The following is a 25,873-nucleotide window of genomic DNA, read 5'->3' on the forward strand; positions in this document are numbered from 1 at the left end:
TCTATCTCTCCAGCATAAACATTAATCACAAGACTTATCATGAGATTTTAATTGCTGCCTGAATCCTGGATGATCAAGGAAATCTGCAGCAGGTGTTTTTAAATCACGGCCCCTGTAAAGTCAGTGCCCCCCCACAGGTCAGCACCCAGTGCGGCTGCACCAGTTGCACTGCCTTAAAGCCTATCCTGTATAAACATGAGCTACCCTTGCCACTGTCCCTCTCATGTCTGGATGATAATATTTTTTTACATGCTGCTCTGCTCAAAAAAGAACATCAAGAATCTGCAAAGTTTGCATAAGAAAGTAACAGGGACAGACCTAAATGTGGACACTTTAATACGAATATCAAGCACTTGCTTTAAATGAGCAGGAGATAAACTTCAAGTTAGACAAACAAAAGATTCTATTACTTTGGGGACCAGGGTGTAAACACAATGATGGCCATGTACACTTTTGAATAATTTGGACTTTTAAACAATGTGCTCGTGTATAACCATTAACACAATCCCTTGAATGCTAACTCAACCTAATGACTCCTTGCTCTCTAAATAAATGGGCTTTTTGCCCACACTTCTCTCATTTCCCCTGAGGCGGAAGCCGGGTGTGGGCGAGTGATAAATATTGCGCTGATTACGAGCGGATTTTAACATTTATTTTAACCTGATTTTACCTGATGTATTGTATCTTATTTTGCTGTTGACTACTGTATTTTAGAAGCTGACTACTAGCTTTCTGTTCTGCTGCTACTCATTGCACTTTGCACTTTTTGTTTTCCTCCCAGGCACCTGAGGCGGAAAGCCGGGTGACCTTAGGCGTCTCAGCACTTTTAGATTTCTTATCTCTGATTCACCCTTGTTCGCGCTGCTCTGCCCGCAGTGTCCCTACCCTTTCAGCCGGTACATCGAGGTGCTGAAGGGTACTCTGGGACCTGCAGGCGTGCATTTCTTTGGCGGCCATCTTGGGGGTAGGCAGGCCCGTGGGGCGGCAGTCTAGTGGTGCTGACTCACCGGCCGGCCAGCGACGCCGTAAAACTAGGTGCACTCCCCTCCGTGCAGCGGACGCGTGCAGCGGAGGTGCCTAAAGAGCGCCAAAGGAAAGCCCGTCTGCGCCCGTCAGCGTCCTGGAGGCGCACGGGTGCAGGGCGGGCTGGCTCTGCAGGCTAGGATGCTTAGTTATACCCAGGAGGAGCTTTTCGCTCTCAAGGACCTTAGACCCAATTGTTGCATGGTTTTTCCCACGCCACCTAAAGGCAACAGGCGCTGCCCGGGGTGTGGCTGGCTACCTGGCAAAGGGGCCATCTCCCTCCCTAAACCCCTACCCACTAAGAGCAACTGTCTGTTACTAAACACCAGGTCCTTGGGAAAGCATGCATTGGACCTACATGACCTACTTACTGATAAAAAGCCCACATGTCTCTTCTTGACTGAAACTTGGTTGGGAGAGAACTCTGGTCCAGATATTGCCACTGCGATCCCCCCCAGCCACGTTTTTTTTAGGAAAGACAGAGCGATCGGGCGGGGGGGGGGTCGCCATGGTGGTTGACAAGCGTACGGCGTGTTCTGTCATACCTACGGATGATATTCAGGGCTGTGAGACCTTGGGATTCTCGCTTGCCCTATCGCCTAATCAATCTTGCATAGGGCTTCTGGTTTACAGGCCTCCGGGCCCTACGGGCACCTTTTTTGAAGAACTCCATTCGGTAATCTCCATGCTTTGCCTTAGGTCCAATCACTGTCTACTTGTAAGAGATTTAAATATTCACATGGACATAGAAGACGCCACTGACAGTATCAAAATGTCGGACATCACTTCCTCCTTGGGACTTACCCCCTATCTATTGGCCGCTACACATAGTAAAGGTCACACTCTGGACCAGGTATTCTCCACTATTCCGATTGAGATGTCTTTCCTTCCACCAGTCCTTTGGTCCGACCACTATTTAGTGGAATTCCAGATCACTCATTCTGGGGAAGGGCCGCCCAGCGGGCCCGCCCGCCAAGCGCAGGATGTCATTGCCTTCCATAGGGTTTCTCCCGATATGCTTGCGCAGGCCTTATGTACCCACCCTTGCTAGTTGACAGGGGTGCTTGAGACTGATCTGGAACATCTGCAGTCCCGGCTTACCCATCAATTGGATGAACTTGCTCCCCTCCGGGCCCACCAGACGAATTCTTCTAGAGCGTTTGCCCCCGCTTTTATGCCCCCTGCATAAAAGCGGAAAGAGCATGGCGGAGGCACTATGACTCTAGTTCCAAAGAAGCCTATAGAGACCTGATTAGGGAATACCACCATGACATCAATGCAGGAAAGAAGTCCTATTTTGCTATAAGAATAGATGCAGCCTCCAACTCTTGCAAAGAGATCTTTAGAGTAGTAAAGGACTTCACCTCTCCCCCTGGTGCACCCCTAGAAATACCCATTCCGAGCCTTGGATCACCGAGCTGGCCAATTTTTTCCCGAACAAAATCCAGTCCATTCAGGCCTCTTTTACGGTAGCCGGTGCACCTGCAATTCACGAAGTACATTTGTCTCCCTCTCCCTCTAACCAGATGAGCCCATCTATTTGGGACTTTCCGACTCTTACTTCTCTAACCTCTCTGGACCTTTGACTAAATTAAAATCATGTTCCCCCTTAGATCCCTGCCCTGCAAAATTTATCGCACAAGTGGCGCATGTGCTTAATCCCCTAATCAACGCTGTGCTTAACCTCTCTTTGAGCACAGGAGTGGTCCCTTTGCGATGGAAAGAAGCCCTGATTCTGCCTCTTTTAAAGAAACCCAACCTTGACCCCAGAGTCCACGCAAATTACAGACCCATCTCCCTCTTGCCCGCCTTAGCGAAAGTGGTTGAGAAGCATGTCCATCATACTCTTGCCAACTTTCTTGAGTTACACAATATCCTACACCTGTCGCAGTCAGGGTTCCGATCTAACATGAGCACCGAGACAGCGTTGCTCGAAGTCACCGAGGCCATAAGAGAAACTCTGGACGCCGGGGGTAAAGCCATGTTGGTAATGCTTGATCTTTCGGCGGGCTTTGACACCGTCCCCCATGACCGTCTCCTTTCTAGACTCTGGGAGATCGGTCTTAGGGGGTCGGTGTTAAGCTGGTTTAAATCTTTCCTTGCCAATCGCCAACAAATGGTCTGGGCTCCCCCTTTCTGTGCCAGGATGCCGCCATTGGAGGTGGGAGTGCCTCCGGGCTCTATATTGAGCCCCACTCTTTTTAACATCTATATGTCCCCACTGGCGGCTCTGGCGGAGGCTCGTGGAGCTCAGATCGTGTCATACGCTGATGACACCCAGCTTCTTTTCACGTGCGACAAGGGGTCCGACTTTGATGGTGAGAGCATCAGGGACTGCCTTGGGGCTGTTTTTAGCTGGTTTCAGCGGAACAGCCTCAAGTGCAACTCCGATAAGTCGGAAGTACTTTTTTTTGGCTGCCTACCTGACCCCAGGTGGTAGGCCTCGTGGCCTGCCGCTATGTTTCCCCCTGCTAGTGACTCAACGGTCGCTAAAAATCTCGGGATACAAATTGATAATGGCCTCACGCTCAAACTCCAGGTATCGGGCCTGGTGGGCAAATGTTTTGCCATCTTAAAGATGATTCTGAAATTTCTGCCCCTATTGTCATTTGACCATAGAAGAATTACGGTACAGGCACTGATTGGCTCCCGCCTAGATTATGCTAATGTACTGTACCTGGGCCTCCCTGAAATTCTCCTTTCTCGCCTGCAAGTTGTCCAGAACTCTGCAGCGCGTGCCATATTTGGTCTCACCAGGAGGGCCAGCGCCAGTGCTCTTCTTACAACTCTTCACTAGCTCCCGATTAAAAAGCGGATTATCTTTAAAACATTGACAATGGCCTTTAAGGCATTGCATGGACTGGGTGCTATGTATCTCCGGAAACAGATGAAGTTCTATCTGCCTTCCAGATCACTTTGATCTGCCACCCTGGCCTTGGCCGTGGTTCCTGCTACGCGGCGAGCTAGGTGCGGCGGACGTTCCTTCAAACTCCTCGCCCCTCCCTTGTCCCTAAGAACCACTGGCAATTTGCTTACCTTCAGAAAGAGTCTTAAAACCCTGCTTTTCACTCAGTAAAGTATTTCTGCTCTCCCGCCCATCTGTACAGTTGAGGATCTTAAGCGCCGGGACACTCCTCGGAGTAGCTGAGCGCTATAGAAATCCCCCATATAACATAACATACCATAACTGCAAACTATACCACTGCAAAACAACCAACCATCATCAAAGTGGAGCCTCTTTAGTCACCAAGATTTGAACTCCAATATAATTAATGCTGGTACTTTCAAAAGACATGGAGTGTAAGAAGTGCCATTTAGAGGAGGGAGAAGTTTCTGTAATACCAAAGATGGCCTACGAAAAGTTGCTGTAATGCCACATGTGAAGCTATTATAGCTTCTGCAGTGCCTCCATTGGCATTTATTATGCTCTGTTAAGATCACAAAAATCTATCATTCTACTGGTAGGCATGTTGTCGCTAAAAAGCCTTCAGTGAGCTGATGTAACTGATGCAGCTGATAGTGAAAATACATATAAGCCAATAGCTGGTGATTTAATGCCTATGTGAAATAATCGACACCCACATACTCTTACTGACTAATGCTCCTTTCGTCTATTGAAAGTGTTAATCATGGGATCCAACTGAATTAAGTAGCATACACATGACCATCTGGGTACTTTTGATCCCACTGTAAATATTTTCAATTTTTTTTCACTTGCCTGGTCGGATAACACTGGAATAATTCTCCTTTTTGGGAGAAGACTCATAACTAAAACAGGGGATATTCTCCGATTATTGGAAACCACCAGAGTCATAATTTTTTATAATTGTCAAATTAATAAGTTATATAAGCTACATAACACCTACATGTCCATGCCTTTAGATATTAATGCATGCATTATGCCTCAAGTGTACATGAAATTTACAAAATCAAGCAGAAAATATAGGAATGTCCAATACATAAGGCAAAGAGTCATTAATTGCCCCATTAATAGTCTGGCAATAAATATGCCAAACAAATTATTCAATGAAAACAAAAAACGTTCTGCACTCCTACCCTTGACCTCATTGTTCTCCAGTATCTTAATGATAGTAACACACCGCTTTATCATAAAACCATACTCAATTTAGGAGTACTAATGTGTATTATTCCTACAAAAATCATACATTGGGCATGCATGCCCTGCCTTGCATAGAGCATTTGGTCTGAGACCTGCTCTTCTCCCCGCAGCTCCGTTGTCTGCATGCTCACTGCCGACCCCGCTCACCTCCTCCTGGGAGGTGTTGTAGGATGCCCAGGGTGGCTTGTGCCCGCTTCATGCTGCCTCCGCTCCTCCGGCTGTGCGTCGTCTGATTTTCTACTTATTTTTGTTGTGTTGTTTCTTGTGTTATTCTAGGTGTACTGCCCATTGTGTTTTGCTATTTTATTTCTGTTGCACTTTAGCCTGTTTCAGCCCGCCACTGCTTCTGCTTTAGCCCCTCCCCCCTGACGGTTCCCGCTCCCGCCTCTCAGCTGCACATCCCTACCTTCTCACTTATTTCATTGCAGCTGCAGCGTGATCATGCTGCTGGTGCGCCAAAGGCAAGCCCGTCTGTGCCCGCCTGCGACCCGACCATGACCAGAGCCAGGGACCCTGGATCTCCAACCATCTAACGATACGACTCAGCTTCCCTCGTTGCACTCAACCCCTGAAGAAACTGCCAGTAGTCCACCCCATACACAAACCATGGCCAGTTCTCATGCCGCCACTTCTGCCAGACCTTCACCACTGCCCTTGCCGCCAACAACGCCGACGCCCTAAGAGGCATCCTCCTCAACGTGCATTCCAGGCACAGACATGCCTTAGAGATCTGAAACCTTCTGGGCACCCTCTTTTTTTACAGAAACCTGGACCAATGCCTCCTCGGCCCCTGACATGGTCATCCTGGACAGGTACAAGATCCAGAGGAAGGACCACCCCAACCACCCGGGAGAAGGACTCTCCACCTCAAAGAACAATTTCTACGTGACCGAACACCTGCACTTCCAGATCCAGACCAGCCCCAACTCCACACTCTGTGACACCCTCGCCTACAGACCCCCGGGCCCTCTTCCCCGACACCTTCACTGATCTCATCGCGCCCCACGCCATTGCCTCCATGGACTACATACTCATGGGAGACCTGAACTTCCATCTCAACAACCCCAGCAACCCCAACTCTACCACACTCTGGGACAATCTCACCAACATCGGATTGAAACAACTCATCACCATGTCGACACACAAGGCAGGAGACACCCTTGATCCAATCTTTGCAGGAGGGAACAGCGTCCATTTCAGCCACACCACTCAACCCCCATGGGATCAACCACCATGGGAACACTACCTCATCGACAGACCCAAGCCGCGCAAACCCGCTCTGCACCCTCCATGAAGGACATGGAGCAGAGTCACTGAGGAGCAGCTTAACTCCACCCTCACTGAGGACACCCCCACCGCGGCAACCAACACCAACCGACGCCAACCGCACAGCCAGGGAATTTCACACATGGATCTCCAGCTGTGCAGACCAGCTTGCCCGCAACTCTGACAGGCAGTGCCCCAGGATGGCTCTCTGATTCACTGTCGATCTCCAAGAAGCCAGACAAACCTGCAGACACCTGGAGAAGAACTGGAGAAACAACAAGACACCTGAAAACCATACTTCCTACAAGAACGCCATGACTGAGAACCACCAATGCATCAGATCCACCAAAAGAACCTTCATTCACATCAAAATCCTCGCCAACTGCAGCAACTCTAATGGACTTTTCAGCATCATCCAGGAATTCACTGTGAAGCCACGGATGTCTCCCCTTCCCATGTCCTCTGCGACAAGCTCAGATCCTACTTCACCTGACCAACCCACCATCTCCACAGGGACACCGGTCACGACTGAAGAGACCTCCTCGACCATGAAAGGCATCCACTCGGGGGCCCCCACAGACCCCTACCAACCTCACATCTACTACAGAGACACCAACAACATCGTGCCAGAATTACGACACACCATCAACACCACCTTCAAGACTGGCCCTTTCCCCAATGACTGGAAATGCTAAGAAGTCAGACCCCTGCTCAAGAAGCCCTCAACATATCCCATGGACATCAAGAACTACCAGCCCATCTCACTCCTCCCCTTTGCGGCAAAAGTTGCTGAGAATACCACCAATGCAGAACTAACAAGGTTCCTTGAAGACGCCATACTCGACCCCTCTCAGTCCGGATACGGCGGCAAAAACAGCACCAAGATTACCCTACTCACCGCCACAGATGACATACGCAAAACCCTCGACCAAGGCCACACCGCAGCCCTGATCCTACTAAACCTGTCAGCAGCGTTCAACACTGTCTCCCACCGCACACTCGCCGCCAGACTGCACCGCACCAGCTTCCAAGGAACCCCCCCTCGATTGGATCCGCTCGTTTCTCACTGACAGAAGCCAAAGGATCAGAGTGCTGCCCTTCCTCTCCGAATCCATGGAGATCAACTGCGGAGTGCACCAGGGATCACCGCTCAGCCCAACCCTCTTCAACTTCTACATGGCCCCCCTTGCCACTATCATCAGACAGCATGCCCTCAGCATAGTGCCCTACGCCAATGACAGCCAGCTCATCATCTCCCTCACCAAAGACCCCACCAGACTCAACTTCCAGGAATGAATGCAGTAGGTCGCATCCTGGATGAGCAACAGCTGCCTGAATCTCAACTCAGAGAAGACAGAAGTCCTCGTCCTCGGAACCACTCCATCAGCATGGAACAACACCTGGTGGCCCACAGCCCTCGGCAGCCCCCTTAACCCCTACGGACCACACCAGAAACCTTAGCATCATACTCAACTCCTCCCTCTCCATGAACCGACAGGTCAACACCGTCACTTCCAGCTGCTTCAACACCATCTGCATCCTCCGTAAGAAATTTCAAATGGGCCCCCCCCCACCGCCCAAGTCAAGGAAGACAATTACCCTCACAGTAATAACAACCAGACTGGACTACGGAAATGCACTCTGCGCTGGCATAAACAAGTCTCTGCTCCCAAGCTCCAAACAATACAGAACACCGCTGACAAACACGTCCTCGGTATCCCTTGACACAAACACACCAGCCAACACCTTCAGAATCTCCACTGGCTCCCCATCGAGAAGAGAGTGACTTTCAAGATACTCACCAACACCTACAAATGCCTCCACAACACCGGGCCCAAATACCTCAACGATAGAATCACCCTCCACGTACCCAAAAGAGACCTCCGATCCACCAACCTCGTCCTTGCCGAGACCCCACACATCAGCAGAGCAAAAGCAGAGGGAAAAGCCTTCTCCTACATCATGGCCAAGAACTGGAACAAGCTCCCGATCGACATCAGATGCGCCCCCACCCTGAAAACCTTCAGGAAGGCACTCAAGACCTGGCTTTTCGCCTGAACAGAACGTGCCCCCGCCCCCACGCCTTGAGACCCTCACGGATGAATAGCACGCTTGTAATCTCCGTGATTGAGCACTTGTCCCTCAGTGCATCCAGGGACGAGTCACTCTAGTTCTAGCACTCCAACACGGCAGAAAACCTAGACTTCAGCTTTATATGGACAACACTATGTAATGCTTTCTGTGCTTGTGTCAGGGAGCAGTGCACGAGCACTGAAGATAGGTCATGATAGTGTTACACATAATAATGTGCTTGGACTCCGCATACAACACATATGCCTATGAGTGTAAGGGAAAATAGAAATGCTTATTTAATTTCAGTTGGTGTAGTGATCAGTCAATACAGATAGGGAGGCTTACCACCCTACAATATGTTCCCTCAGCAGTTCACCAGAAGATATTGCATAGATTTGGCAGGTGTTGGTACTTTCATTTAGATTTCTGATATCACCCATTGACTGGTTCTCCATTTCAGTTAGCCTTTGAAAGCCTTGTATTTAAACACTGAAATGCGCACATCCTTTTTGAACTATAGTAAATAATAAAACCCTGCCAAATCTGTGCACAACTTGTATAAAATCAGTCAAGAGGGTAATGCATTAAGGCCTTCAGTATGAGTTTGTTGGAATAGAGTGGATTATTTACCATTTGAATGTGGCAAATATCATTAAGCCATCGTTAGGTATTTACCACATGTGGCAAATACGTCCTCTTCCAAATTTTTAAAAGGAAAATGGTGCATAACTTGAGTAAACTGTGTTTAACACACCATAGTCTGCATGTATCCACTTTTCCACGGCCTTCACCCCAATAAACGTCGGCAGGCTTGACCTGTCATTATGTATCAGGAGAAAACTGAGAGTGTATGATAATTATCACACAACTCATAATTCTGAACTTTGTGCAAACTTTTTTGCACAGGGATTGGAATTTTAGTTCTAATTTATAATGAAGGCCTAAATGTATAATGTAACCTTCCTGTTTGCATACATCTTTGAAATGAGTATATATTATGGTTCCATTGTAAGACATTGGGTTTTTGGTTAAAGAGGTAGAAACCCATTCTCAAGCAGCAACCACAATCCTTATCAGGGTTGATGACAAAAGTCTCTAAATTAACCAGTACTTAACTCTCTGGTAGCTTGGCACAATAGCAGTTAGGCTTAACTTAAAAGCAATCTATAAAGTATGTATGTAGCATACAAATAGCAATAAAGTGAAAACACAACACAAGAAAAATCTCACAACCAATTTAGAAAAATAGTGTACATTTTAATAAATAAAATGATTTCAGAATGACAAACATTGAAATCAGTAAAACCGGAGATATTGAAATGTAAAGGTTTAAGAAGATATAGCGCCAAAAAAAGGACGAAGCACCAATTATGGGTAGTGGAGTGCAGGCCGGTCACAGGACCAAGTTTGGCCTGCTGAGAGTTATACCTTATGTCCTTGGTGCGGGGTCTGCCCAGTGTCGCTTTGTGAGGCTTCACTGCATTCCGCTCCAGATCCAATTAGGCTTTCAGCAGAGGGGCAGAGCTTTGAGTTGCTCTGCATCAGTTCCAGTTAAGCTTATAGTTGTGCAGTGCGGATTCACTAGACTTTATGTTGCTTGGCATCAGGTGAAGCTTTAATCCTTGTGGTGAGGCTTTGTTCATTCAGGGATGGGTTCCGATGAAACTCTCAGCTGTGCGGTGAGGCTTTCAGGAGCTTCATTCCACTTCACACTGGATTTGATGGAAACTTCAGTTAAGCCAGGAAGAGTTCTCTCTCTGATGGCAGCCAATGATCCAGGACCTAGGAAGGAACTTCTTGGGGATAATAAACTCATTCCAGCAGAGGTCATAAGGGCTCAGGCAGGTCCTGTTGCAGGTCCGGTGCAACAGGTCAGCTAGGCAGATTGCAAGGAGCCCTCTGGAGCTTGCTTTGTCCCTTTAGCTTAGACAAGGGGGCTGCCAACTGACTTTTGGAGTTATTTAGGTAGCCGGGGAGGACGAGCATAGGTCCATTGTTCCTTCTGTAGCATCTACAAGTGCAGGAGTGTACTGATTGTATTTATTTATTTATTTGAAGAGTTTTATATAGCGCTGGCTATACCGGGAGGTATCAGAGCGCTTTACATAAGGAGTGGTTACAACAGAATATTGTTATATAGTTACATAATTTCCTAGAATAAAAATATAGCACGGAGAAAGACATTATTACAAAAATACATCTGTTACTAGAACATACGAATAAAATAGAAACAGGTCCAAGTAGCAAGGATGGTAGAGGGGTAAAAGTAAATGGTTAAGAGTACATAGCAAGTCAGGATGACCGGCAATGGAGAAGAGAACTTCTGTGGATACCAAAAGTCAGAAAACAAGTTGAACAAAACTGGAGAGGGTCCAGGGATCCAGAAACAAACAGGTGCTGGACTTCATTACTGGGTGGGGTAGAGAATTGGAAGTGGACGGGGTGTCACACCAAGCCGAAACATGAAGAGCGCAGTGAAGCTGAGCAAGAGGGGCAAAGACCAAACCAGAGACAGAGGGAACTGGCTAGTGGCAAGGAACGGTCTGGGGCCCACCCAAACAACAAGATGGAGTCACCAAGGACTCGGACCTCAAGAGTTACAAAGACAAGATGGCGGGGCTAGATGAATGCAAAAAAAATGACCAAAAAAAAACAGAGTTCAAAACCACCCCAAAAACAGAGCTGAATAAGGAAGGCAGCAGCTTGGAACGGGAGGGAGGCAAGGTCGAAAATCGCTGCTCTCTCCCCGGTAAACCACTGCAGGAGAAGAGAGCGCGGATGTACAGGCAGCAGTCCCAGGAAGTGAAGAGGCAACAGCCGCTCAGGAGGACGACCAACTCTGGAAGAAAGGAAGCAAGCTCTGTGGTGCAGGGCAGCAGTGCTTTGTGTCTTTCATTGCTGCACACGCATTGGTTCTTGTTCCAGCACAGCAGGATGACAGGCAACCTCATCTTCGTTCCGGAAAGGCAGGTGATGGCCGGAGGAAAGCGACCCCCCCCAATTGCCACCACGGAAGAAAGAAACCCCTCATCAGGGCATCATCAAGAAAATAGGGGAAGCGGGAGGCATTCAGGAGAGGCGAGGAGAGACTATGCCAGATGCCCTGCTGGGTAGGTGACGGCCATGGTGGCAAAACCAAAGCTAATCTCCCCTACAGCTGTCTGGCAGCTCCACCGGGCATCGGCCATGTTTGTTCGGGCTCCGCAGCCTGAGAACAATGATTCCGCAATCCTCAGAAGATCTCGAGCCGATGTGCGGGAGATTGGAGAGGATGAAGTCCGCTGTTGAGCAGGACCCCAGGTGAGCAAGTGCCAGCCTATGAAGTGAGGGGACCATCAATACTGCCTTCACATCTGGTTCTGGAAAGTCCTTCCCTTGCCAAGGATCCAAGTAGTTTGGGGTTATAAAAGACAGGTGACAGGTATCTTTGTGTGTATTCTGGAGGCAGATGAGTGTAACAGGCCCACTAGTAGCAGTTAATATACAGGCCCAGGGTACATGTAGTACAAATTACTATCAACTTACAGGTATATTAAATGTGTCAATTAGGTGTAGGCCAATTGTACCATGTTTAGTGAGAGAGCACATGCAATTAAGCACTGGCTAGCAGTCATAAAGCCAACATAAATTCATTCAGCAAAACAGGAGGGGTGAAGGCAAAAGGTATGGGGGTGAACCTGCAGAGAGGGATGGGTCCAGCATACATGTTTGGGAATTATCATGATAAATATATTATTATTTCTTTGGTCAATTTGACATAATTTGGCTGATAGAAAGACGAAAAAGTAGGTCAGTAAGCTATAAATATGTTTGGTTTCTCATAATCTTTAAACGTTTAACTTTGATATGCTTGAAACAGTGCTGTGAATCTCTTCTGTCAGTGAATAAGTGATGTGTCATAGCGTTTGCTCAACCACCTTCCCTTTGAGGAATCTTTGCATGTTTAGTATTTCGAGATTCAAGAGACTAGACAAAATATATTTTTGTGTCTGTATTCCACTGACAAAGCTCTTTGTGTGTAAAACAGAGTATAATTGTCCTCCAAAGGCCAGTAAACCACAAGCCAATTATCTGGAAAGGTATCTAGGTAAGGGGAAGATGTTATGCACCAATCGATTTTTCATGCTTTTCAGAATTATTATGAACATTATTGTATTTGCTTTATCAATGTATATTTTCCAAAGAGTGGGACACCATACTCAATATTTACCAAAACGTTTCATTAAAGACAAAAACATAAACATTGTCTTACTTTGGCACCTATCATAAGGTCAGAATCTTTATAAACTGTTAAATGTATAGTATTTTAAAACTCAAGATAAAGAGATAAATAATGTTTTAGGTCTGACTGTTGAATGTAGAGTGTTTGGAATCCATTAAGAAAAAACATCAAAGTTTCCTTTATGAGGCATTCTCCCGATATATACATACAGGGATGTCTGTTCTACAACTATGGTTTCCTTGGCATTAGCCTTAAGAGAAAGGATATATATTAGGTATCTTTGGTTACGTTCTACACTATTTCCTGTTCCTATAAGGAGGTGACACATTCCAGGTAATATATTTGTGTTCCCAAAGGCAATGGAATGCATCGCAGGTCCTTATTTAGATGCCCTTTTTAAAGAATAATCGAGTAGAACTATTATGGAGGGGATAAAGAGTCAAATTCTGCAACTGGAATGAAGATTGTTATCATAGTCTCAGTTTGTTAGTGCTTATCTGTAATGCAATTATCCAAATACATGTGAAATGTGTATATGAAATGCTGGTTTGTTTCTTGTTTGTTTCAGTGTACAGAAGCTAAATGAATTCTTTATCAGTGATGAAATTGGTAAAGAAGGCTGGCGGAATGGAGGTTCTTCAAGTCCCTTTGAACCATGCAGGAAACACACAGGAGTTGTAAGTTTTCAAAACACCTCAAAGTCAAGATACTTTACTCAGAGCACAAAGTATGGTTCTTAAAATATCAGTTTGTTTTAATTACAGCCACAATTTAATATTTTCTAAACCTTCTACTAGCTCATGCTTACTAGCTAATACAGGTATTTAAACTTATTTTGCTTGTTCATATAATCCAATAAATGTGTCCTCCACAGGATATTTATTTAGAATCACCTAGAACCTAGAAAGCAATTTATATGTGAAATATGAAATTATGTAATTAAGGGGACTGGGTTTTATCATGTAAAGGATAGAGAAGAAAACTGTTTCTACTTAACCCCTGAATCCAGATTTCAGTTACCTTTTCTAAGTGTAATGATGAGCAAAGGAATCCTTCCTGTCCCACTAAGTTATGTATGTGTCCTAAAGTTGTTGGGGCCTGTAAGAAACTAGGTTACTGGTCGAGGCGGTGAAACCCTCCTCAAACAGCAACTACATTCCTTCTCAAGATGAAGTCAAAAGCAACTCCCAGTTAACCTGCGTGCAACACTCTGGTAGCTTGGCAGTGAGCAGTCAGACTTTACTTAGAGTCAATGTGTAAAGTATTTGTGCAGCACTTCAAACAGTAATAAAGTGAAAAACCAACACAAGAAAAAATCCCACACCAATTTAGAAAAATAGGCTAAATGCTAATAAATAATTCACAACTAAAAATCACAAAAAAGCAATCAAGAGATCCTGAGGAATGCAAGTTTTAATGAGTTTAGTAAAAATAGAACCAAAAAGCACTGGGCGGCACCTGTGGGTTTCTGGTCGCTCTAGACCACAACAAAGTCATAAGATAAGGCCCAACGTAATGGTACATGGGCCCGCTACAGGGACCCACTTAAGTGTGCTGAACACAGAACCTTAATCCTGGTTGCGAAGAGATACAGAGTCCCGCATCAAAGATGAGTCCTGCAGCATAGGCGATGCAAGGTCTAGGTGAAGAGAGGCGTTGTGCAGAGGTGGTTCCAGGGAGCTATGGAGTGTGATGCGAAGTCAGAACCTTTGTGATGTGCAAGTGGGGTGGGTCACAGCTCTTCCCCCTCGTTAACTCAGAGTGGCCCATCCTCCCAACATCTATCTTCCCTTTGGCTCACTGTCTGGGAGAAATACACAAATACCAACTGCCAGCCACACCTAGGTATGTAACCGAGGGACAGGCTGTAGGCACCAAATGGTTAGGACAAGAAAATACCAACTTTCTAAAAGTGGCATTTTCAGAATTCTGACTTAAAACATGAATTTACCATTAAAGAGAGCTTTTAATTATAATTCTTTAGACACCATACTCAATGCCACAGCCTGCTCCAAATTGAACCTTATCATGTATTAAATATAATAAGTTATTCAAATGTTATCCTATGTGAGAGGTAGGCCTCCCAGTAGTGAAAAACAAATGTAGGAGTTTTTCACTACCAGGACATGTAAAACTTAAACTTACATGTCTAACTTGTCAGATACAGTGTGCCCTGCCCTTTGGGCTGTGTACGGCCTACCCCAGGGATTATTTATATGTATTAAACAGGGAGTTTCAGGCTGGAAACAAGTTTAACTCACTAGGTCGAAATGGCAGTTTACAATTGCACACATAAGCTGCAAAAGCAGGGCTGAGACATGTTTGTATGGGTACTTAAGTCGGTGGCACAATAAGAGCTGTAGGCCCACTAGTATCATTTAATTTACAGCCCCTCGGTACATGTAGAAACAGTTTACTACGGACATTTAAGTAAAGTAAATAAGTAAGTTTGATGTAAGCTAATTTTACTATGTTTAACGGATAGAACACAAGCACTTTAGCAAAGGTTAGCAGTGGTAAAGTGCTCAGAGTGCTCAGACCAACAAAAATGAAGTCAGCCAGAACAGGAGCCTGGTAGGCAAAATGTTGGGGGAAAACCACACCAAGGATGTTGTGTCCAACAGAGACTTTGTAATATTCGTCTTCTAGTGCGTCCAATAAAAGATTTTAATCCAGCCTGTGCGGGCCGAAGAGGTTACGGGGAAATACAGGTTATATGACTATAGACATGAAGCGTAGCTCCACCTGCTATGTTGCTGTCCCTATTTAGACCTCCAAAGAAAAGTACTGCTCAAACCGGTGTTTTTGTTCAAGCGAAGTGCCAGGAAGCATCTTCAACCTGCTTCAGGAATATTGCTCCATAGGCTCTGGCGTGGTGCGCCTAATACGTCAATGGCCTTCGGCAACTGCTCTCACCAATAATTGCGGCCGCACCTAGCCATAACCAGGGGCAAAGCACTATAACAAAGTACACGGTCTGAACTGGCCAGGACAGACAGATGGACAGTAGCAGAGACACGGTCTTAAACAGAGACTCTTGCCTCACGGGTAAATGGCTGCAGAGCATTTGTAACACGATCTAGTAGTTACCCAGAGATTTAGGACTGGTCCTAACCTAGTGAACTGGGCAGCTAGTGGCTAGCCAAAGTGGTCTCCAGTCTCTAATGGAATATTTAGCATGGGGTTGAGCCCAACTGTGGTTGACTGTAAGTACATCAATAATGTCACAGGTTTCCTCAGACAGTAACTCAGCCACGCAATATTGTCGTCCTTCTGGATGCTCACACCTTTCTACATGACTCCATGTGGTAGTAGCTGCTTTGCATATACACCTTGTCCCTTGCTTTACTATTTTTCATACACCAACACCCCCTGTATGTGAACCTCCATTTATCCCATTGCGTTGATCATGCTATCTGAGTGGGATGGGTATGCTCAGACGTGAGTCCCTTGCTCACTTTGCCACTGGATTCAAGCAAGCCGGGCTGAAGACGGCTGGAATGCCAGAAACCGGTCCTCGGAAGCTTGTTTCCAGTCCAGGGAAGGCATGGCTTGGCAGTTCGGGCTGGACTGTTCCCATGAGGCACAGGGTTAGACTGATTTGCATATGGCCATGTCTGAACTGGGGTGGTGTGGGGGGTAAAAAAACGATGGATTTAGGCCCAGATCTCTGTATTGGCGTGAATGTATGACATTGTTCTGCATTCTGTCCATCAATTGTGGTTTTTGCATCATGCTATCTGAGTGTCATACATGTTTCAAGCTATACATATGCTTCAGAAAGTTAGTTAAAGTTCAGTTTTATACAGTTGCTACGTAACACATACCAGGTACAATTACGGTATAGCAGCCTTTTGCCACATTGACAATTGGCTGAGAGATCAGCAAAAACAAGTTTGTGGAAAGAGGTTTTACATGCTGTGAGATTTGGCACATTTCACTGGTATAGCGTGTATTCTCTATTATCCAACACTGTTTTTTTTTTTTAATTATATTTTTATTGCAGAGTTATAAACCACAGGATACAATTAATCAGCCAGTACATTCGTGAGATCCCCCCGTCCAATAAGAATTCCCAGTCGTACACAGCCATTCAGCCCGCATCCCGGAGGCCGGGCGGCATATTATATTGCTCAAGAGGAACACATCACAGTGCACGTCCCATAGGGACCCTGGTTGAAAGATCGTTTTGCGTATCTGCTTTTACCCCCCCACCCACAACAACATTCCCGTCAGCCATCCCAGTGATAGTCAGTGATGTCGCCCTTGTCGGGACCTGCCCTAGGCGCTATGGGTCGTCACACCTGGCCGCTCTACCCAGCCATTCTACCCTCCACATAGTATCCACCGTCCCAGTAGATCCAAGGCCCTAACAAGCGACCATCTAATGGCTTCTGACCCTCCCCGAACACCCTACAACCAACCCCCCCAAAGCCCCCCCTCCCCCGGCAACTGCTAAGGTGTGTGCCTCGTTCTGTCGAATTGGATGGGTCCACTACAGTGCGTGATACTATACTTCTGTGTTCGCCCCGCGGTGTCCAGCGGCTTAGTTCTCGCCATCCTCATCCTCTACCAAAGAATCACGCAAAGCCTGTACCACTAACTCCCATGCACGCGCCGCATCCAATGCCTTCTCATTCCCCAACTTCACAGCTTGCTTCATCCGGAGCACACTCTCGCAGTCAGACCACCGCAGCAGCTCATTCTTCCATCTACGCAGTGAGGGTCCCCCCCTGGACTTCCAATGCCACGATATTTCCCTCTGTGCCAATATCAGGCCCAGATCTATGAATTTGCTGGTCACCCTGGTGTGCTTAGTATGCGGGAACAAGAGTAATAGGCACGCCGCCATGTCGAATTCCACCTCCCTGTCAGTCACTTCATTCAGAAGTTCCCCTACCTCCGCCCAATAGGTCCCCAGTTGTGGGCACCCCCAAAACAAGTGGTCCATGTCCGCTCCCGGGGACGAGCACCGCGGGCAACAGGCATCCGGCACCTGAAAGTACCGCTGTAATTTCTCAGGAGTTAAATAGGCCCTATGGAGCACATAGAAATGCACCTGCTGAAAATGCGCGTTTCTAGTGCCCTTCCACGTGCGTCGCAGGATGTGACCCCATGCCGTATCCGGTATGGGCCGGCCGACGCTCACCTCCCATTTAGCCTTGAGCCCTCGGAGTGGTTCCAGCCCCTCGTTCAGCATCCTATTATGGAGGCACGTCACAGCTTTGAACGTACCAGCCGCCATCACCACATATTGGCACGCCATAGTCGTCGTGGGTTCCAGGAGCCCCTCTTTCCAGTGCTTTTGTATGGCAGCCACTACTGCCGCGTGTAGGAGGAAGCCCCCAGCAGGTAGCCCGAACTGGTCCCGGAGCACTTCAAACGGTGCCAAAGCCCCATCTATGTACAAGTCGCCCACCACCTGCAGTCCCGCCTCCTCCCAATCCAGCAACGGGGACCAATCTCCTCCGTGCGGCAATGCCGTCAACATCCCAATCGGGATCTCCGGGGCATAGGGCCGCGATGCCCTCGCTCTCTGAAGGCTCCTTTGCCAGCACAGCCGGAGCGTCCGCTCTTCCATGGTGAGGGCCCGTAACTCGAGCCACTGCTGCATGATGATGTAGGACAGCACGTGGCGTTGTATTCCCCGATCCCGGTCCTCCTCCGGGCCCCGGAACACCCTGGCTACGTTCTGTGTAAGGACCTGCAACTGCGCTGCAAGATAATACAGCTCGAGGTCGGGCACAGCCGTGCCCCCTTCCAGCTTGGGGCGAAGTAGCGTGCTCAGGGCTACTCTACGGCGGCCATGCCCCCATAGAAAGCCAATTATCATTGACCGCAGTTCTCTAAACACCCCCTGGGGAATCCAGACAGGCAGCGTTCGGAAATAATAGAGGAAGCGGGGGAGCGCCACCATTTTCAACAGTGCTATCCTGCCCAGGACTGTCAGCGGGAGGGTCGACCAGAAAGACAAGCTGCCCCGCAGCGCCCGGACACAGCGGCCAATGTTACCCTCCAATAGGTCCGCAGCCGCGTGGTAAATGCGGACACCCAAATAGGTGATGCAAGAGGGTTCCCATACCACACCCAAATCGCTGCTAGGGGCTGGCGATCCCGCTCGCAGCGGGAACACACAAGTCTTCGCCCAATTGACCTTAAGGCCCGGCAGCCGGCCGAACTCAGACAACAGATCCATCGCTCCAACCAATGCCCCCGAGGTATCAGCTAGGTACAGGAGCAAGTCATCCGCGTATAGCGATATATAATGCCACTGCCCGCCACTAACTATCCCCGTGTATCGGTCACCTGACCTCGCATGGACCGCCAAGGGTTCCATCGCCAGGGCAAACAATAGGGGGGAGAGAGAACATCCCTGTCGCGTTCCCCTGCCCACCGGGTACGCCGCAGACACCAGGCCGCCCAATCGTACTCTCGCCGTCGCCGAGGTATATAAGACCCTCGTCCACCTCCGAAACCCCTCGCCCATGCCAAACCTCTCTAGCACTCCATCCAGGAAAGGCCATTCCAAGCTATCAAAGGCCTTCTCGATGTCCACAGACAGAACCGCCGGTGCTCCCTCCCTGTCCAAGATGGCGTCCATTATTCCCACTAGGCGGCGGATATTCAGCGCCGTGCTCCTCGTGGGTATAAACCCGGCCTGGTCCCTGTGTACCAGGCCCGTCATATGCGGGGCCAGCCTGGTGGCCAGGATTCGGCTCAGGATCTTATAATCCACCGTCAGCATGGACAGCGGGCGATAAGACCTCACATCCGCGGCATCCCGGCCAGGCTTGAGGAGCGGTACAATCAAGGCCTCCCGCATGGACCCAGGCAATGCCCCCGTCTCGAAGGCTTCCGTATACACCACCAGCAGCCTGGGCGCCAAGCAGTCCACATATTGTTGATAGAATTCAATTGGCAGTCCGTCCACCCCGGGCGTCTTGTTGCGGGCCATATGTTTGATGGCCACCCGTATTTCCGTGAGCGTGATCGGGCTACCCAGCTCCCTCACGTCTTCCTCGTCCTGGACCGGGAGCTGCCTCTCCCCCAGGTATTCCGCGATGTCCTGAACCCCCACTCCCAGCTGACTCCGGTATAGTTCCTCATAATACCCCCTAAATCGTTCCAATACCGCTGCCTGGGAGTACACCATCTCTCCCTGCGCATTATTAATGCTGAGAATCGGGCAGCCCCTAAGTTCCGGGTTAGCTAGTCTGGCCAAGAGGGTACCCACCTTGTCCCTTTCTGCGTGTGCCCTGATGATGTACTGCCTATAGTCATAGCACCTCAAACGTTCCGTCTCGGTGGCAACCACTTCCTTCGCCTCCAACAACTGGGCCTGTAGACCTGGCCTAGCCGGCCTGCGGCGCTCCAAGTCCCTCAATGTGTCTTCCGCTTTCATTAGGTCATTCAGCACAGTCGTACGAGCATTTGAGAACCTACCCAAACACACCCCTCTCACCACCACTTTCATTGCATCCCATTCAGTAGACCTACTCGCAGCCGTGCCCTCATTCACTCCGAAATAACTATCAATGCCTTGCCGAACCGCATCGCTGAACACAGAATCCTCTAGCGTCTCCGGCCGAAGCCGCCATGTTGGTATCACTGAGCGCTCTCTCTGCCACTGAATGTGCACCAATAGGGGGTTATGATCGGATATAGTCCTAGCCAGGTACTCCGCATGGGTAATCAATGGGGCTAGGGATCCCCCGCAAAGCACCGAATCGATCCTGACATGTAAATCATGGAGAGCGGAATAAAAGGAATAATCCCTGGCTCCCCTGTGCCGCCCCCTCCAGACATCCAGCAACCCCCATCGTTCCTGCCAGTCCTTCCTGTGCGCGGCCAGCCTGCGCACCGGAGAGTCTACTAGGGGGGATGGGACCTATCCAGAGCAACATCCGTAATCGAGTTGAAGTCCCCCCCTAACACTATCGGACCCGCCAGGAAAGAGGCCAAGGACCCCGAGAGACTATCAAAGTATCGGCCTTGGTCAGTGTTCGGTGCATAGACACAGCAGAAAACCACATCCCGTTCATATAACCTCCCCTCCACCGCCACAAACCTGCCATCCGGATCTACTACTTGGTTCAGCACTTGAAAGGGTATCCCCGCCCTCACCCAGATCAACACCCCCCTGGCATACGCTGAGTAAGTGGTGCCAAACACCTGGCCCCGCCATCTTTTCTGCAAGGCAGCGCACTCTGTTTTGGTGAGATGAGTCTCCTGGAGCATAGCAATCTGAACCCCCCTGCGGACCAGATATGCATGGACTTTGTGACGTTTCACCATGGTCCGCAGCCCCCGGACATTCCACGTTAGGCATTTCAAGTTAGGTAATGTCCCCATTCCAACTTCGTACAGTCCGAATCAAATAACAAAGGTCCATGGCCCCCCCATTGCAGTTGCCCCCCCCCCGAACATTCCCAAAACCGAAACACTTCCCAAACCCCACTCCCCAGGACAGAGCACACGAACCCAATGGCCGCCCCCATCCAAACCTTGAACCAACTTCTCACACTCTTACCCTGTGGTCTCCACCACAGTCGACCTTAAGGGCCCAAGGGGGGTGAGTCGCCGCCGACCCCAGCTTGCGGAGCCCGCACCCCGCACCTTCATCCCCTCCAAAGCACACAGCTCCCCCTCCCGGCAACCCGCCCTCCATCAACAGGATATCACCCTACCATGAGGTCCTGATCTAGTCCCAGGTCTATCTCAGCCGCAGAAAATACCATCCGATGTCTGTGGGGTTACTATCGGCCCCTTCGAGCTTTCCGCCTCCGAAAGTTCCTCTCCTGTTCTGCTGCCTTCCCCTCCCGAGTCCGTTCCTGCCCGTTCACTGTTCTGTTGCGACCCTGTAATGGCCGCCGTCGCTGAGAGCGCATCCCTCTTCTCCGCCGCCATTTGAGCCTCCCGTTTCTCCCGCTGGCGCCTGTTGCGGGATCTGATGCGTTGTGACTGCCTCACCCGGGGCTGCTTGGGTTGGTCTCGCCTACTTTGGTGTGATCTGTCCGTCCCCGCTCTATATGACTTGAGCCATTGCCAAACTTCGTCCTGAGTCTGGAAAAAGTGCGTAGTGCCGTCCATAATGATCTGCAGCTTGGCTGGGTAGAGCAAGGAGTACTGGATGCCTTCCTCCCTGAGCTCCTTCTTCACAGCGAGGAACGATGCCCTGTTCTTCTGGACCGCTTGAGTGTAATCCGGGAAGATCGTTACCTTACTGTTCTCCACCTCATACGGGCCCGACATCCTGGCCCGCTGGATGAGAAGATCCCGGTCCTTGTAGTGGAGGAGCCGCACCACCATCGGTCGGGGGGGGGGCGGCCAAGCCCCGGCGGGCGAGCAGGCACCCGGTGAGCTCGCTCCAGAGTGAAAAAAGGAGTAAGCCCCTCCGGTGCCACCACAGTGCGGAACCAGTTCTCCATGTAGGCCACCGCATCCTCCCCCTCAATCCGTTCCGGCAGGCCTACGACCCGCACGTTGTTCCGTCTATTGCGGCCTTCGGCATCCTCCGCCCTCCGCTCCAGTGAGTCCAGTCGGGCCAAAATGTCCGTGATCCTGTGCTCCGCGGTCACCACCGATGGCTTCAGGTCCAGCAACAGCTGGTCATGGTCCTTGACCCTGTCTGCCAGCTTCGCGTGATCCGCGCGTAGCAGCCCCAGGCCCGTGGCCACTTGGGCAATGTCATTGTGCAATGCTTCCTTAGTGGAGGAGATCGCATCAAGGATGGCATCCAAACGCCGGTTCAGCCGCTGTTCCTGATCAAGCTCCGGGGAGGGACTCTCACTCAGCCGAGTTGATGTCGCTGAGTCCCCCTCGCGACTCCCGGGCATCGGCCCTCCGATCGCCGCCATGCCAGGGTGCTGCGTCACAAGTCCAGTCGCCCGTTTAGCGACTACGCCCGTGGTTCCGTGCCGGTCTCCGGGCACCGGGCAGCGCAATGTCCCCGCCAACGCTCTCAGGAACAATGGCCAGGTGGACGGGCTCCGTTCCGTCACCCCCCTCCGGCCTGAGGGGGGAAGGATGAGTCTCAGGGCGGTGGCCAACGAGGGTCCCCGAGCTCCTGGGTGAATCAGGTCAGCGTCCCCTGGTCTCAGGACACAGCACCGCCAATCCTAGTGCCTCGGGCAGCCGAGTGCAGGATCTCTTGCCACTCGGCGACAACTTGGCTCAGGGCTGAAGTTCGGGACCGTCCGACCTCCTCGCCGCCATTTTCTTCTCACCCTCGGCAACACCTCGGCCGCCTCTTCTCTCGATCTTCTCGGGGCCAGCAGTCCCCCAGCGACTCTCCGATTGCGCCCAGCTGTCCCCTTACACTTCAGAGGGCAGGAATGTCGTCTTCGGGTCGCCTAGGGTCCCGAAAACAGGAGAATTAGCGGGATTCCGCGCGGAGCTGCGAGCTCACGCCGCCATCCCGATCGGCGTCCAAGCCACGCCCCCCCTCCAACACTGTTCACAATGGTGCGTGTTTTGCTAAAATGCATAGATATGATCCATGGTCACGCCATGGCCAAGCTCCCTTTCCCCTGGGTAGGTGGTCCTTGGGTGATCTAGCCCCATCTACATTTTACACATTTGTTCACTGCTTCTACATGATGTTGCAATGTGGTGGCTCTTTCCTGACTCTGTGGCCCTCCAGCTTCCAGCTTCTCCACTAACAAGGGGAGAATAGAAACTCTCCCCTTGTTAGTGAAGCTGCTTATGGTTCTTTCTATCTGTACCCAGAGTTACAGGTACAATTCGGGCATGGGGCTATTCCTAATTGCAAGGATCTTGTGCTAGTGTCTGACTAGCAGGTCCCTATCCCTCCACTTCAGGTCAATAAAGTGTTTCTTTCAATCCTCCATGTCGTGGGGTGCGAGATACCGGGGCTTTTTTTACAAGCCCTTGCGCCGCCCGTACATCACTTTTTCCATTTATAGAAGTGACGCACCAGTGGCGCAAGGGGCTTGTAAATGAGCCTCACTGTATTTAATATTTTTGTTCTGACTCAACCTGGCATGGACTGTAGAACTAGTCTTGATTGAGGTGGCTCATAAGTTTGGGCTCCTGTTCGACAGCCTCCTCCACCAGGACTGCAGCTGCCTTTCACTCAATTTCAGTTTGCTAGGTTTCTTGGACAACAGCCGCAGGAGAAGTGTGACACTAGATTGCACTGGTTCATTCTGCAGCTACTTCATCCGAAGACGACAGCTGCCTGCTTAAGGCTGTCTTCCTATAGGTCCAGGAAAGGTAGTTGGGCTCTGAAACAAATAGATCAAATGTTTATGATGTGTTTTCCTAAAAGTTGACTTTTGCATTTGTCGTATATTCATGGCGCGTTTCCTGCCTTTTCTTTCCAAAATCGCTTACAGTCGATCAGTAATTTAGAAGTTCTACCCAATTCATTTGTGTTTTCGTTCTGTACATAAAAATAGAAGCATCGCTGTTAGCTGTGCATGGTGATCTCAGATCTGCACTTGACCACAGAGGATCTGCTGCCTTGGACCTACTTGATCTCTTGGTGGTCTTCGATACTGCTTCCCGTACCATCCGATTATAACGTCTGTTCAGAAAGCCCTAAACTGGTTTTGATCTCTTCTCATGAACAGATCCCAAACTGTCCTTCTTCCTCCCTTTCAATCTAAGTTGCACTCTGTTCCTTTCGGTTTTCCACAGTGATCTTAACCAGGGGTGTAGTTTCAGGCGGGTGTTTGGGGTGTTACACCCCACTAATAAATTTTTTTCTGATAAAGACATTTTTACATACACACATAAAAAAAGCATGTTCACTTTCCTTCTCTCTTTTTTGAAAGCCTTCACAAGTGTTGTTTATTTTTTTCAAAATCTTCTGTTTGCTCTAACTTAGTAACTCTACCAATCTGTATTCCTCTCCCATTCCTCAGCACCTTGCATGCGCCCTCCCTATTGTATAATGTATTTTAACATTAAATGCCAGTGTAACTGTTGGAAAATATGAAGAAAAAACTCACTCCCCCTCCATCCTGGCTGACCGAGCTACGCACCTGATCTTTTCTCATCCCGATTCTTAATAAGATTCACATTTTCAGATACTTTGAGTTTGAAACTATGTCCTATGCTGATGAGACACAGATAATCAAGTCATTTTCGGGAAATATCTCCTTATTCAGAAATGTGGTTTTAATGCATGACAATCCAGTCATTTTCAGGAAATGTTACCTTACCCAGAAAGGTGGTTTTAATGCATGGCGGCTGTGTATTTTGGATGGGCCCCTACTTGCTTAAGCTCAAAAGCAACCAAACTGAAATACTTCTTTTTTGTCTGCTGTCCATTGGCACCCTGACAAGAGCTCACTCCCATTCCTGTGGCTTTAGTCAGGAATCTGGGTATCACCTTTTATAGTAACTCCTTTTAAAACTCATAGGGCCCGATTCACAAAAGTAATCTGAGTTAAAATCTTAACTTTGCGACTTTCGGTATTCACAAAAGGCTTTTTGTAGTAGTAAAGGTAGGATTTCTAACTTTACTACTGCTAAACTGAGACAAAATCTTAACTGTACGACTTTCGGTAGTCACAAAAGGCATTTAGTAGTAGTAAAGTTAGGATTCCTAACTTTAGTTAGGATTCCTAACTTTACTACTTCTAAACTGAGACAAAATCTTAACTGTACGACTTCGGTATTCACAAAAGGCATTTAGTAGTAGTAAAGTTAGGATTCCTAACTTTACTACTACTAAACTGAGAAAAATCCTAACTTTACGACTTTTAGAATTCACAAAAGGCAGGCATTTAGTAGTAGTAGTAAAGTTAGGATTCCTAACTTTACTACTACTAAATGTCTTTTGTGAATACCTAAAGTCGTAAAGTTAGGATTTTGTCTCAGATAACTTTTGCTAATTGGGCCCTATGTTCTCAGGTAGATCCTACCTGTTTTCAAAATCTTCACATGTTGAGAAAAATCTTCCCTCATTAACCTACCTCCCCTTTCAAATGCAATGAACCAATGGCTGGTTAGCTTTGTCATTGACTACGCCAACTCTTTACACCTCAGTCCACCTGAATATACATTGTTCATCAACTTCAGGTGGTGTAGATCACTTTAGCTCATTCAATTCTTAATGTATCCCCATTGAGTACCCATCTCGCCTCATCTCCTTAACCTCCACTGGCTCCCAGTACGGCAACGCCCAACTTTTAAAGCCC

General features: G+C 48.8%; 1 protein-coding gene across 4 annotated transcripts in view; it reads left to right on the forward strand.

Moving 5' to 3' along the window:
• The window catches only part of ABCC9 (ATP binding cassette subfamily C member 9), a 915,119-nt gene that overhangs the window by 142,965 nt on the left and 746,281 nt on the right, over positions 1-25,873 (forward strand). For all 4 annotated transcript variants that reach the window (XM_086920457.1, XM_086920444.1, XM_086920437.1 and 1 more), the window contains exon 12: positions 13,273-13,381. In XM_086920457.1, coding sequence (XP_086776583.1) covers positions 13,273-13,381 — 109 coding nt within the window. The remainder of the gene's footprint in view (positions 1-13,272; positions 13,382-25,873) is intronic.

The sequence above is a fragment of the Lissotriton vulgaris genome, chromosome 1_1, assembly GCF_964263255.1.
Source record: "Lissotriton vulgaris chromosome 1_1, aLisVul1.2, whole genome shotgun sequence".
Taxonomy (NCBI): Eukaryota; Metazoa; Chordata; class Amphibia; order Caudata; family Salamandridae; genus Lissotriton; species Lissotriton vulgaris.